General features: G+C 30.2%; 2 protein-coding genes across 2 annotated transcripts; both read left to right on the plus strand.

The window, feature by feature from the left end:
- The first annotated feature begins 886 nt into the window (after positions 1–886).
- LOC105153708 (uncharacterized) lies at positions 887–2,815 on the plus strand. The gene is made up of 5 exons (XM_011068717.2): positions 887–1,015; positions 1,390–1,468; positions 1,557–1,648; positions 2,147–2,255; positions 2,567–2,815. Exons 1-5 carry the CDS (start codon positions 968–970, stop codon positions 2,629–2,631), a joined length of 393 nt encoding a protein of 130 aa, XP_011067019.1. The 5' UTR covers positions 887–967; the 3' UTR covers positions 2,632–2,815.
- A 3,236-nt stretch (positions 2,816–6,051) lies between these two features.
- On the plus strand, positions 6,052–12,164 carry Nup107 (nuclear pore complex protein Nup107). The gene is made up of 7 exons (XM_011068711.2): positions 6,052–6,757; positions 8,690–9,174; positions 9,713–9,920; positions 10,130–10,983; positions 11,109–11,423; positions 11,514–11,765; positions 11,857–12,164. The coding sequence occupies exons 1-7, from the start codon at positions 6,238–6,240 to the stop codon at positions 11,956–11,958; spliced, it is 2,736 nt and encodes a 911-aa protein (XP_011067013.1). The 5' UTR covers positions 6,052–6,237; the 3' UTR covers positions 11,959–12,164.
- Positions 12,165–14,217: the final 2,053 nt, after the last annotated feature.

Below are 14,217 nucleotides of genomic sequence, written 5' to 3' on the forward strand. Positions count from 1 at the left end.
TTATCGTCTTATCTGATAATGATGCATTGATTGTATCCAAACTTGATATTATACAATCTTTTAATTTCATATTTAAAATAAATATAAAACTTAGCTAATGAAATAGTCGTCAAATAATAGATCAAAAAATTTTTTTTTAAATATAAAATAAATTATATTAATTATTATATCATAAAAACGACTGTTAATTTAAAAAACTGTACTACATAAATATTGTAAAAATTTATATTTCTATTATTGTAACAATTAAAGAATTACAGTTTTGCAATGTTTGTAGAATATTACTGACATTTTGCAGGCGTATTGTTAATTTATTTTTCTGTAATATCTCTTACATTGCAATCTGCAATATTGCAATATTGCTTCAATATTCTGTGCTGTATGGGAATAGTTATCAATAAAAAAATACAGTACTAAAAAGTACATAAAAACTTTTGAAAAAATTCTTAGAGATTTTCTTTTACAAGAAGAAAATAAACAATTTTTGTCTCTTGCTGTTTTTTGGTAAAGTTAATAATACTTGAAAAAAAATTATTAAAAATCAATGTTTGGTGATTTTTAATAATTGATATCGTGTTAATTATTGCGAAAATTGCAAAATGGTAGAGGACTTTTCGTTTCAATTTAGTTCGCTCTACCTCTATGCGAGAGTTTTATCGTTACTTATCAAACTCTGTACATATAACAAATGTTTAAAAAATGATCCTGTTATTAATATTCATTATTTGTTATATTATAAGCAGAATTTCATGACTTAAAACATGCTACTTTTGCTGTTATTCATTGTTTATGATTTATGCTACCTGAAAGAATAACAAATATAATTTGGATACTCCCCCACGCATGATGCTAGAGAAGGAGAGTCATTATGTCATAAACTATAAAAACTTAGGACACTAGCTTGCGATTAGTCAGTAACTCTTTGATCACGGATTTGTATTCCATCGTGTTGAAACGATAAATCAAAATGAAAACAATTGTTATCTTGCTCGCCGTTTCTTTCGTCGCCGTCTTGGTAAGATTATTTCATTATTATGAGTATCTCCGCTAATAATCTATTAAATTTATTTCTCTACAAAATATTCTGCAACTATTATTTTTAATATAATTAATTCCCATTATTCAATTCTATTCTAAACTTACTAATATTTACATACGTTCTTAAAACTGTATTTGGTAAAGCCCTCTAATTTCTTTCTATAATTTTAGATTACTTATTATTTCTTTCTCAAAATATATTTATTTAACTTCCACAGGACTATGAAAATAATTTATAATCGTTAAAAATATAAAATAGGCACATTAAAAAATGCGTTAATTATTTAACATAACGTTAACATGTGAATAATAATAATTTTATAATATTCAAATATTCTTATTTGATTGTAGGGTGAATTAACAAAGGAAGACCACGCAAAATACGAACAGTATGAAAAAGATTGTATGGATGAACTTGATATTGATCCGGGTAAGTGAAGAATAAACTAATTGCACGATTAAAAAACTTATTAAATAAATAATTACATTAATAATTACATTAATAATTCAAATTTCAGCCACATTTCTAAAATTAAACCAAGAGAAATCAGATGAAAATGATGAAAAGCTAGCCTGTTTCAATTTCTGTTTGTTAAAGAAATACGAAATTGTAAGTTGTGATCCTATTATATTTTACATATACAGGATGTCCTAAAATTCGAGGATGATATTATTACAGCGTAATAAACTTCAGGAAAAATTAAATAATAAAAGTATAAGGCTTTTTTCTGTAGTTTTTTTTAAGTATAAAGTTTAACTTATAATCATAAGAGTTAAGTTAAAAAGTCATTTATCCGTGTGACATGTGCAGTGGTATTAAATACTAAATAAAACATCGCCGCTGCATGCATACTGTCACACGGATAGATAACTTTTTTAACACTCATAATTAGTCAAAACTTAATCAATTTATAATATTAGTCAAATTTCAAACATTTATATTTAAAAACTTACTTTATGAAAAAAAATAGTGTACACTTTTATTACTTAGTTTTTCAAAGCTTCACATTGTAATAATATATTACCCTCAAATTTCAAAACACCCTGTATACAATGTATATTAAGAAAATTAATTAATGAGAAATTAATTTCTATTCCTGTGTTTTAGTTCAAAGAGGATGAAAAAATTGATTGGGACAAATTTCGTGCTGAAATGTCAAAACATGATGTACCACAAGACAAAATCGATGAAATATGTGACAAATGCAAAGACGTTGGTAAGTATAACATAAATTTAAGAGTCAAGATCAATTTTTATCCGTTAAAGAATTGACTGCTTTCCGATATTCGCTGCCAGTATTGTAAATCTATAGTATAGTACGCTTTACGCTATAGATTTTCAGCACTCGCTGCGTTCAGCAGAGAAAATTAATCAATTAGCGCTTAATAATTCTTTAATATAATTGGTTCTGCTGAACCCAGCCAGTGAATACAATCGGAACGCAATCAATATTGTAATCTCATGGCGGTTTTCTCAAATATTTTTTCTCTCAAATGAAAATAAAATAAAATATTGAAATTGTTTCAGATGGAGAGGGTTGCCAAAAGGGAAAGAATTTGATTAAATGTATGCAGGATGTCAAGGGCGAATAGAAGCATTGAGCGATTGAAACCAAATTCCGCAAGAAAATATAATTGGAATTATTAAAGAGATTTTAATGTCATCTATCGTCTATTACATTTTAGATAACATTAAAATATTATCTTGCACATGTGTTAGTACACAAAACTCTATTGATAAGAAAGTAAATACACGTTTCGTTTCAGCATAAAACAAGCCTTTCTCTTCTAACTTCTTTCCTCAAATAACAAAAATTATTAGATAAAACATTATTAAATTGAATAGTGTTTCAGTCTAAGTTATTCAAGAATCAACATAAAATAAATTTTAGATTAAAAATAAAAAATTTATTAAATTCCTTAATAATAGCAAATCTTCAAGGAACGCTCCAAAGAACATTCAGAGGATATCCTTATATCTTAAGGATGTTCGCCAGAACGTCTTTTGAAGTAGTTTTAATAAGTGTGCTTAGGATGTAATTAAATAAATTATAAATTGATTTGCAATGAGGTAAAAAATACATAATAATTGTAAAATGCAATAAATTATTATTGCAAATAAGTTTTATTAAACAGTTTAGTAAGCTGCATATTTCCTCCATACTTTTTCTATTTTTATGATTTCTAATGTTTTAATATCTTCGATAATATTAGCGATGTCACTCGTACAGCACAGAAGCTTGTAGCAACATTGCTGCAACATTTTAATGTTGCATGTTGCAATACAATGTTGCAGAAACATTGCGAAGATTTCTTTTTACAATATTACTTCAGCAATAATACTTGCAGCAGTAAAATATTACATTAATACATTTAAAATATTTTCAGCGAGAAACACAATTGACACAAGAGTCATCCTATCCTTGTTCAAAAATTAGTAAGAAACAAAGATAAGAAAGACTCTTGTCATTGTGTGATTTGTGTCTCTGCTAGAAAGTTCACTTTGAGTATTAAGACTTGTATACATATATTGATTTGTGTATAACCCAATAAAGGACCTAAACATAGAAGAATAGAAATTAATGATCACGTTTACACGGCACATTTAATCGGATTTCATAACATCTGTAGGTATGGAACTGTCCAATCTCATAACTGTATTCCTCTAAAAAATGGAATGACTGGTTAGTTTCTAACTACGAATATTATTAAACCCGATTAATGCCCATTTCTACCAATATAGATTTATTTTAATCTCAGTTCAACTTATCTTTTTCTAGGTCTAAAGATTAGAAAAAGACGAAGAGAAAGTTGAACTGAGATTAAAGTTAATCTACATTAGTGGAAACGGACATAAGGTGTAAACGTAGTCAATGTCTATAATTTATAGGAATTGTTTCTATAATTTATAGACATGAAATAATTAGAAGTAAGGATTAAATATAATGCACAATGGACACAATAATAACATATAAGACGTATAATATAAAAAATTATAGGTACTATTATTTATTAAAATAACTTATGATCCAGATAATAAATCGTCTCCAAATTTATCGTATTATTTTTCAATATAATTTAGAATAATCTATATTTTTTTTATAATTTTGTTATTATGCTGAAATATCACCCAAACATCATTAATTGCAAATTATAAAAATATTGTATTAAAAATTAAAAATATTTTTCAAACTATATTATTATATTACAATTCAATAATATAATAATATATATCATATTATTATATAACAAATTTTTAATTGTTAGTTAAAAGTATTTAATATAATAACGTAATATAACATTAAACTTTGAAAAGATTGACTTTTAAATTTAAAAATTCGTAATTAATTATTAAGTAATAAAATAAATTAATTGTAATATAAAATAACTTTCAAGGCTTCTCCATAACATAATATTCGTTTTTCTTTTTATAAGAGTTCTTAGAAAGATTTCCCATCTATTTAACAGTCACAGTACTACGAATATTTGTTCCGAATTACACATGAAGCGTATAGGAGGAGTAATAAGGATTGGGAGGAGTAATAAGGATGCGCTGGGAGGAGTAATAAGAATTCAGCAATTAATTAGTACAATCTGGGGAATTCGTAGAAACTTTCGAAACGCTTTCGAAGCGCGCAATAGCTAATTTGGAACGACTTTCTGTGCAGTCTATGCGCTTTATGCGAAATTCGGAACGTACTCTATAAAGCCCATGTCATATATAAAAAGATGTAATCAGTAAGCGAATTGTCCAATCACGATAGAGATCGTAAGACCAGTAGCCAGAATCCAATCTTACGATTTCCTTATTGATTACGTCTTATGACCTTACGTTTTTGTATGTGTCATGAGCTTAAGCCTGTCTACGATGCTAGAAATCGGTCCGAGATTTTGGACAGAGAAAAAATTAGCAAATCACATTTGGACAATTTAATGACCATTGCGATTGATCAATTTTTTCTTTATCCGACGTCTCGATTCGTATGTATATGACCGAACAAAACCTCCGGTTATAAAAATTATCATTTTAAATCGTTTGTATTTCGTATGAAGAGTTATGAAGTACCATTAAAAACATTTGTGAGTCCAGACATTTTTAATTAAATATTAAAATATCATATATTTGATCGAAATATAGATACAGATGCTACGGTCACGGAAATTCCATTAGACACGATAGGTAGTCTCTCTAGTATTTTGATATTCCAGGACGTTATGAAATTGTTTAGAATGAGTTCCGATCGGAATTATTTAGTTTTCCTACAGTTTCTTTAAAAAACACAATAGAAATGTAGGAAATAATTTAATTATTTTAATTGGAATCCATTCGAATAATTCCATTATACGTTTTCTGTTATTCGATCAACAAGATGGATGAGCAACTAACACTGCAAGACAAAATTCTTTGCACTATTCTCTGTAATAGACCTCAAATACTATTGTCGTAGGATAATTGTATCAGGTTTTGAAACATAATATAAAAATTAGAAATTATTTTATTGTAGGTTTTAACCGTCACTCCTTCAAAGTATTGTGAAATGTCTGAACGTAAGTTAAGTTTAATTTTATATATAATTTAACAAAACTGACATCAGATAATGAAGATACCATCAAGCATGATTATGAGATGATACGTATGCAACTATGTTCTCCATTAATTAAAAAATGCAATAATCAAGATAATCATGCAATATGTCTAATAAAAAAACAATACAGAAATAGAAACAGGTAATACAGTTTCAATTATATTTTTATATATTAAAATATATTTTTATTTGCACTTCAAAACTCTTCATATGAAATACAAACGATTTAAAATGATAATTTTTACAACCGGAGGTTTTGTCCAGTTATGTATATACGAATAAAGTCTCGGACCGATTTCTAGCATCGTGGACACCAGTGGATACAAGGTTTTATCGCTGCGATACCATGAAACGAGACCATGAAATTGTATCTTAGTAATTTTTAATGGAAAATAAAGAGCCGTCTAATGGGATTTCGACAATTCGAGTTGGTAACACTGCATGCATGTGCCATTGTAGCGGTGACGGTGACACCGGTCAACCGGTGTATTATGTTTGATGGAGATGATAGAGAGAGAGTGACTTTTCGTGTTGCACAGTGTGTTATTTTCACCTTTTAGATACTTTCAAATCGCCAAATCGAGATTTCTTGATAGACCGTGTCAGATGGGAAATGGATTCGTTAAGTGATGTCAAAGAGAATCTCGACCAATCGATTCGTCTGTTAAGTCAGCAGAATAGTCAACGGAGAACATTTTTGAGGTTAAGCGGCCAACGGAGCACCACTCCGAAGAGGATATCATTACAGGCAACCGGTCAGTCGCGAAAGGATGCTGATGATAGACAGATGCTCAGCGACACACACAGCTCGGGGTTGGCCGACAAGACCTCGGGAATCAGACTAACCAAGCTCTACAATGTGGAGCTTGATACTTCGCTAACCCTCGCGCCTCACGAAATCCGCGATATAATGATGCGCTCGGAGAGGAACGACATTACTATTAAGGAGATGATGGAGGACAGCACAGCGACCGGAGCGATTCTGAAGGCGAATGAGCCGTGGCGAGAGGCTAAATCCAAGCTCTACTATGATTTCCTACAGAGTGTGCAAGCGCACTTCTCGAAGGCGCAGGTCTTTGATACCATCGCAGATTTCATACAGAATTGTACCGACACACTGGACATAATGAGAGGTATTGAAAATGGAAACAGCTTCGTTCTTAAAATCAAAATAGCTTTATAATTCTAAGAATAAATCAAATATAAAATACCTCTGCAATTGTTGATATATTTATAAGACAGTAAGATATAATTTGCAAACAATTTTTGAATGTACTTACCAAATGAAATTAATTACTAACGTTTTGACTTATCTTCAAATACAATAGGTATTATACTGTATGCCAATTGCAATGGCCAACACTGGAGCTTTCAAGAGAATGTTTTAATACTTCTTGATGTATGCATTATTTTACTATGACTTAATGAAAAAATATTTTTTATATCTAGAAACATATTTCAAAATATACCACAAATTTCAAAAAGTTTCATTGATTGGTTCTTTTAAAAAAATTTTCAAAGGATTACTTTATTAACGTGTTACATAAGATTCCTCCCTTAACTCAGCTGAAGTACTGGGTTACATACCTAGTTTTGCCATAAATTCTGTCAGTAGTTTAAATGGATAGAGCAAAAAAAAACAGCAACAGATATATCTAAAATTATACATATATTCTGAAAGTAGAGAAAAAGAAGCTACAAAATCATCTAATTTTTATTCAAAATTCCCATCTTTGTTTTGATCAAAATATGGTCCTTGATACTGTTGTTAAGCTTCTTAGTCACACTTTGTTCGATAGTCAGCCTTGGACCTTCCAGCAGGACTCAGCCTGCACACACAAGGCGAAAACGACGCAAGCATGGCTAGAGAACAATGTTCTAAGCTTCCGATTGGCTGTCCAGGAATCCGGACTTTAATTCGCTAGACTATAAAATGTGAAACGTTTTGGAAGAGATAGCTTGCAAGAAGCCTCACCGTTTTGGAGTCGCTCAAGCATTTCATTATGTCAGCAACTAAGATTCTTCTGAGATCATAAATCGATCGATGAATAGTTCCAACGTTTACGTAAATGTATATGATGAACAAAGATGGACATTTCGAATAAAAAATAGATGGTTTTAGCCTTTTCCTCTATTTTCAAAATATATGTATAATTTTGAGTCTATCTGTTGTTATTTTTCTGTTCTATCCATTTAAACTATTAACAGAATTTATGGCAAGACTAGGTAGACCTGGATTGTATATAATAGCACTAAGCATTTACCTACAAGTAAGGATGAAATAGATTAAAATAAAGGATAAAAAAAGTTTTATATCCCCACTATTAAGTCTCTACCAGTCTAGTTGGTTCCGAGGGTTAAATGAGAATTTTCCACGGTTGTTTTTTATTTATTAGATTGTTGAATTTAATATAACAAAAATATGTAACTAGGGGAATTTTTAGTAACAAACCGATAAAAGCTCTGTGAGTCAAAACATATGTATGAATTTTTACTCTTATAATTAAATTTTATATTAATTAAATGATTTTTTTTAACATTCTATCACGATATGATTATTGGTCGTTTGTCGAAAGTTATTGTTTTTGCTGTACATATATTCAAGCATTATATTATTTTGTTATTAAAAAATATGTTTTTTTAAAAATAATCGAATGGTATTTTTTTCAAAGTATATTCGATTACGTTTGAAATCCCGTTAGAATAATCTTTCTAACAGTTTTCGAAACTATGAATTTTCAAAAACTTGTTTTTTGCAAATTAAAACATTTTGTTTTCTTTTTTCCCTAAAATTTGTTCAAATTCTGTGCATTACATGTAAAAATATATTATACATGATTGAAAACATCGGGGTAACACACGCATATACTCTAAAATCAAACATAGTGCACTAGTTGAGAATTAAAGAGAAAACACAATAAAGTTTGTGATACTGTTATTAATTTGATTGCAATTCCGCGCTTGACTTTCAGTAATCTATTTTCTACATTGTTTTTATTTAATCATTCCGTAGCAGATGTCAGTGTATTAAGTTTTAAGCAAAACATTATTGTCTGTCCCAACAGGTATGCAATCAAAAGTTGAGAATACAGAAGTAGCAGAAGAAGAAATTTCTTTAGAAAGTGAAAGGAACACATGGAGACTGATATATTGCCTCTATCAGAATCGTATAAGTAGCGCTGGCTTATCTACACAAATGGAACATGATGGACCAACAAACAATAATTATATCTCTGAGAAAGATGTTATAGAAAATTTATATAAGTCTGAGAGTTATATCAGAGAATATCAATTGATTATTGATTGGTTAGAAAAAAATGCTCTGGATCAAGCGGATAAATGTCCGTCCATAGAGCTCTTTACTGATAAAACAGTAGCTTGGGAAAATACAGTTCACCAGTTGCACAATCAAAATTTGGGAATTGCATTCAGCTCATCCAGACCACTGGTATCGTCTTTAGATCCTGATGCACCGATACGAGAGGGTAGGCCATTACATGATTTGGACAGAGAAGATGATGCCAGGCTTGAAAAACGAATGTTTATAGAGGTATATATAGAGACTATTTTGGTCTCAACTGAAATTATTTGTGATTTATTAAAATTATTATTTTTAAATACCTTTTAAGATCTTTGTTTTGCTTATTTTTTTAACAATTGATTTTATACGCATTTAATTATTATAATTAATCCTCAGTACCCACATCTCAAAAAAATTCCTATCTACCCACATCCGAGTATTTGTAACCCAGCGTTTTCTTTTGCTTATGTCTCAGATTGTAGTACATCAATTTAACTAATTTTTCTTTAATCTATCGTTTGAAAATTGAAAAAAAGAATTTTTGAGTTAGAAAGTCGTAGAATGTCATAGCACAAAAAATATTTTGCAATAAATGAAAAGGGATCGGAAAAAAACGTCTGAACTATGAAAATCGGGGGGTTACACTAACTCTTTGTGGGTACTGAGAATTAAAGTAATTATATTTTTATAATTACAATTTGAATAACAAATCTTTTCACATAATGTTATAAAAATAATTAAAAGGATGAAAAAAATGTAATTACATTTAAAACAATGTGTATTATAGGTACGTTGTGGACGTCTTCAGAAAGCACAAGCATTAGCCATGCATTGTGGTCAACCTTGGAGAGCCGCATCTTTATTAGGATGGATTCCTAATCATGATCCAAATTATAGTAATCCATTGACAGACACTAAATTACCAATCGAAGGGAATCCTAATAGAAGTCTTTGGAAAATATGTGCTTGGGAATTGTCGCAAGATAAACGCATAGGTAATTATTTATTTAATATTATCAAAATATATTATTGAAAAAAGATTGTAAATTATTGGAGTTAACTTTATTAGAATAATTTTTAAATACTTTAAAATGCCGAAATTTTATATCAATTAATTTTATCGATTAAATTCAATTGTTTATTTGAACTAAATATACAAAAGATAATTATTTCTATGTATACATATTTTACAATTTTATCGCAGGTATATTTTATCGTGCTATATATGCAAGTCTTTGTGGCAATGTCCAACTATTACTTCAAATAGCATCCTCTTGGCAAGATGCATTGTGGGGTTACGTGAAGAGCCTTCTAGATATCAAAGTCGAATCAGCATTGAGATTAATGATGATAAAAATTTATACAATTATGCCGGAAGAATATTGGAAAAATGAAATCTCATTGGAAGATGCGTTCAAAGAGCTACACGCGTCGAAAAATCCAATAATACGTGCTCAATCTAACAAACCTGATCATTTAATTCAAAAATATATAATATTAGATCAAATACCGAAGTTAATGGAAGAGATTGAAAGTATGATAGACGTCGGGACCTGTGACTCGCAGTTCCTTAGATTTCTGGCTCATCTAATATTATTCTTCAGACAAATCGGGAAAAGTACAAAGGATAAAGTAGAAGACAAAGTTTTGCTGGCATATGTTCGCGTTCTCATTGAAATGGGGGATCCGACTTTAATTGCGTTCTACACAGCTACATTACCACAAGAGGATCAAATAATTAATTATGCCTCTTACTTAGAAAGTGTTAAAGAGCATGAAGAGCGCAAGAAATGTTTGCGTGCAGCGGAAGACGCGAACTTGAATGTAGAAGCAATTACAAAATTGGTGGTAGAAAACATACGTAAGAAAGACATAGAATCCGACCCAATAGACTTAAAGGGAACTATCACTGAAGCGGACATGGAAAAGATTAATGGTCTGGATTGGTTGATTTTCTATCAAAGTCAGAGAGAAGAAGCTTTACGACAAACAAACGCGCTCATTAGATACTTTTTGACTAACGAAAAAATCGATGCGGCTCGAAAAGCATTTAACAAGGTAAAAATTAAAATAATTATAATTATTATATGAATTTTATTATAAATTTTAACGCAGTTTATAATTCTGTAATAAATTGTTTTTATTAGTGTATAATTGAATAATTGTTTTTGTATATTGTATAGATTCCATCAGATTCAATTGAATCGGTTATGAGCGAGTATCCAACTATAGACTGCACGCTTAATCTTACGATAACTAATAACTTGTCGAAGAAAGCTGCTGCGGCAATAAGGGAATATCTTTGTTATAAAACATATCTTGACGCTCAGGAAGGTTTTGGCGAATGGTTTTCTCATTATCATCACGGTAAACCGACGCCACCAGAAGAATTATCCACATACGCTACGTTTACTGAAAAGGTTGCGTACGATCACAGAAAGACGCAGTACAATTTAGAACTCGAAAGATGGAAATCTACTATGCAGCATCATACGAAGGTACGCGAAAAATGTGATTGCGCACAAAATGTACGCAACGTAAGCAAAATTGAATATGAATATATGAATGCTTGTTTCTTTTTGTTTCAGGCTGTGAAACAATTATTATTTAATGTTTTATTGTTCCCCGACGGTGGTTGGCTCGTCGATTCGAAGAATAGTAACGACGAATCGTGCACGCCCGAAGATGAACTTAGAGAACACCAATTGAAAAAGCTGCGTGAGCTTTGTATTCCTAAAGTCACACTTTTGCTACATTCGGTTATGTCGGAAATGAACGAGCACGACGGCTCCATTCAATTGGCTGATGTACTTGCTTCCGAGCAATATCAGCTATACAAAGTACGTATAAACAATAAAATAATTATAACATATTTAGATATTAATTTTATAGAAATATAAATAGTATATTTATATACCGTTGTTCTTGTAGGTATTTTCAAAGGGAAAGTTACGCGAGGTGTTTAAAAAGATCTGTGAATCTTCTCTCGTCTTAATGGATCAAAAGAAAGACCCTTGGGGATATCCGAAGTGAAGTTTAAATATATAATACTGTATAAACCTCTTTTTGTACAGCAACACATGTTATTTATATTAACCAGATACTCATTGGCTCTTTTTTAACCGTCGTATTAAATGTACAATCTTGATGATATTTTTTCTCCTTTTTTCTTTTTTTATAAAACCAGTTTATTGTCAACCACAAGAAGTGAATATAAAATTTGATACAATGTTCAATAATTCGTAATCATAATATATCATATACCTTGTGATTACTTAGATATGCTCCTTTTACCCAATTATTAATAAATGTAGCGCTATCAAAGCCATTAAGATTAATGCGTGAAACGTGCAATGAAACTCATAGTCCGTAAAAGAGTAGAACATCCTGAGATATATTTCGCAGCGACACTTAGAACTCGGTTTTACAATTGAGACACTTCTAATCATATATCTTGATCAGATCGCATAACATAAATTCACGCACGACAACGACAAATACGTATGTTCTATATGGAAGAATATATTCCATATGCAAGAATAAGAATGCCTGAAATGAAATGACGCTGCATCTCATTGAAATACGAACGAATGCCATTACATTTAAAGAACAATAGTGATATGGTTCATTGCTATTCTATTGTCAAAGAGACTGATATTTTTCTGTCGAGAAACAGATAGCAGTCTTCTTTTCGTCAAAATTTCCCTTCTTCCTACGTATGGCTTTGATTTTGAAGATCGGATGCTTTCTAAGTAACGCTACAGGTTAACTGAAAAAGAGATATTTTTATACGGTACATTACATATAGACTATATAAAGAAAATTAACATTTTCGACAAAGTCTCCTATCTATTAAACAATCGAGATTTTAACGACGCGCTTTGTGATCGACATTGACCAACTTTTTTTTTCCTTTTATCTTACGCGAGATATGTCAAATTACGATTTAAATATTGTAGTAAGGATTGACTTCTTATTACGTGTTTTATGCGACAATGAAACCATGAGCATTAATATATCTTAATAATCTCTAGGCAAACTTTGGAATGAATAAAGAGCTAGAGATATTTAGAATAATTTTCTGATCTAACGTGTATATGAAAAAACCATCATGAATTTTCATTTTAAATATGTGAGATGGAGACTTGAAGACACGAAAAATATTGAGATCTTAACCGCGCCGAAAGATAACAAAATCTCAGAAGGCTTCAAAACGCTACTTCAAAACGTACTTTTGAACATCTGAAGAGGTTTCTTTAGACGCTTTTAGATATTTTTTAACCAGTCATCGCGTTATTCGCGCAATACATTTTAAATTAATTCAATGCTTGATAATACACTTGATAGATTGAGCGCGAAAAGATCATTATTTCTTATCTTTCAGCACGGCGTTATGTAATGTAACAACCTCACAGTGAAAAGAGTATATCGTGTTAGAATTCTTCGGCATTCTTGCAAATATTTTTACTGGATTTGAGTTCGTGCATTTGCTTGAAACAGGAGATAAACGAACGTTTTAGATAAAGTGTCCGCGATAACAAGTAGACGATTAGTGGAGTTAATTGTTAGTTAAGCTAGTCTAACATGTAAATGCTGAAGAGAAACGAAAGGGTTGACAATTTCAACGTTCCTCGCATACAATTTGATACGTACGCGCTAGTCCTGCAAGACGATTTTGTTCGCCAGCTAATACTTTCACTTTTTATGTAAGACATTCTAGCTTTGCAGTACGGAACGGACGCGCTTTTCGTATGTAGAACGGTGGATCTAAAAAATACTTAAAGATAAGTATCCTGCCTACGAAATTTTTCCAATGAGATCACCAATTTTTGTAAAAATTTTTTAATTCTTTTTTTTTAGGGATCAGGTACATCAACATCAATTAGCATTTATCAAACCTTCCTCCACTTTTTTTTTAAATTCATATAATTTTTTTGAATTTTACTTACAATTCTTCATATAATATTTCAGAATTTTTCTAATAATTTTTTATACATTTTAAAAATATAATTTCTCATAATATTTCTATATTTGTTTCAGAATTTTTTCAGAAATTTCTGTATGACTTAATAATTTTTTAGAAAAAAACATTGCATTAATCATATGGAAAACATGGTTTCGGTCAAATTGGTTGAAATATGAAATATATATGGTATTTTGTAAATTATGAGATATTAAAAAATTTCCTTAGGAAAAACTATAAAAAAAAATGGATAGATGTTGCTGTGGCATCATTTGAAAATTGCTACTTTATGTCTAATTGGACTAAAAAATATCTTTATTTATTAAATT

Source organism: Acromyrmex echinatior, chromosome 5 (assembly GCF_024713525.1).
Source record: "Acromyrmex echinatior isolate Ae372 chromosome 5, ASM2471352v2, whole genome shotgun sequence".
Lineage (NCBI taxonomy): Eukaryota > Metazoa > Arthropoda > Insecta > Hymenoptera > Formicidae > Acromyrmex > Acromyrmex echinatior.

Coding starts and splice junctions, on each gene's coding strand:
- LOC105153708 (XM_011068717.2), top strand. CDS start 968: ATGAAAACAATTGTTATCTTGCTCGCCGTTTCTTTCGTCGCCGTCTTG. Junction 1,649..2,146: donor TGTTAAAGAAATACGAAATT/GTAAGTTGTGAT, acceptor CCTGTGTTTTAG/TTCAAAGAGGATGAAAAAAT. Junction 2,256..2,566: donor TGACAAATGCAAAGACGTTG/GTAAGTATAACA, acceptor AAATTGTTTCAG/ATGGAGAGGGTTGCCAAAAG.
- Nup107 (XM_011068711.2), top strand. CDS start 6,238: ATGGATTCGTTAAGTGATGTCAAAGAGAATCTCGACCAATCGATTCGT. Junction 6,758..8,689: donor CACACTGGACATAATGAGAG/GTATTGAAAATG, acceptor CTGTCCCAACAG/GTATGCAATCAAAAGTTGAG. Junction 10,984..11,108: donor CTCGAAAAGCATTTAACAAG/GTAAAAATTAAA, acceptor TATATTGTATAG/ATTCCATCAGATTCAATTGA.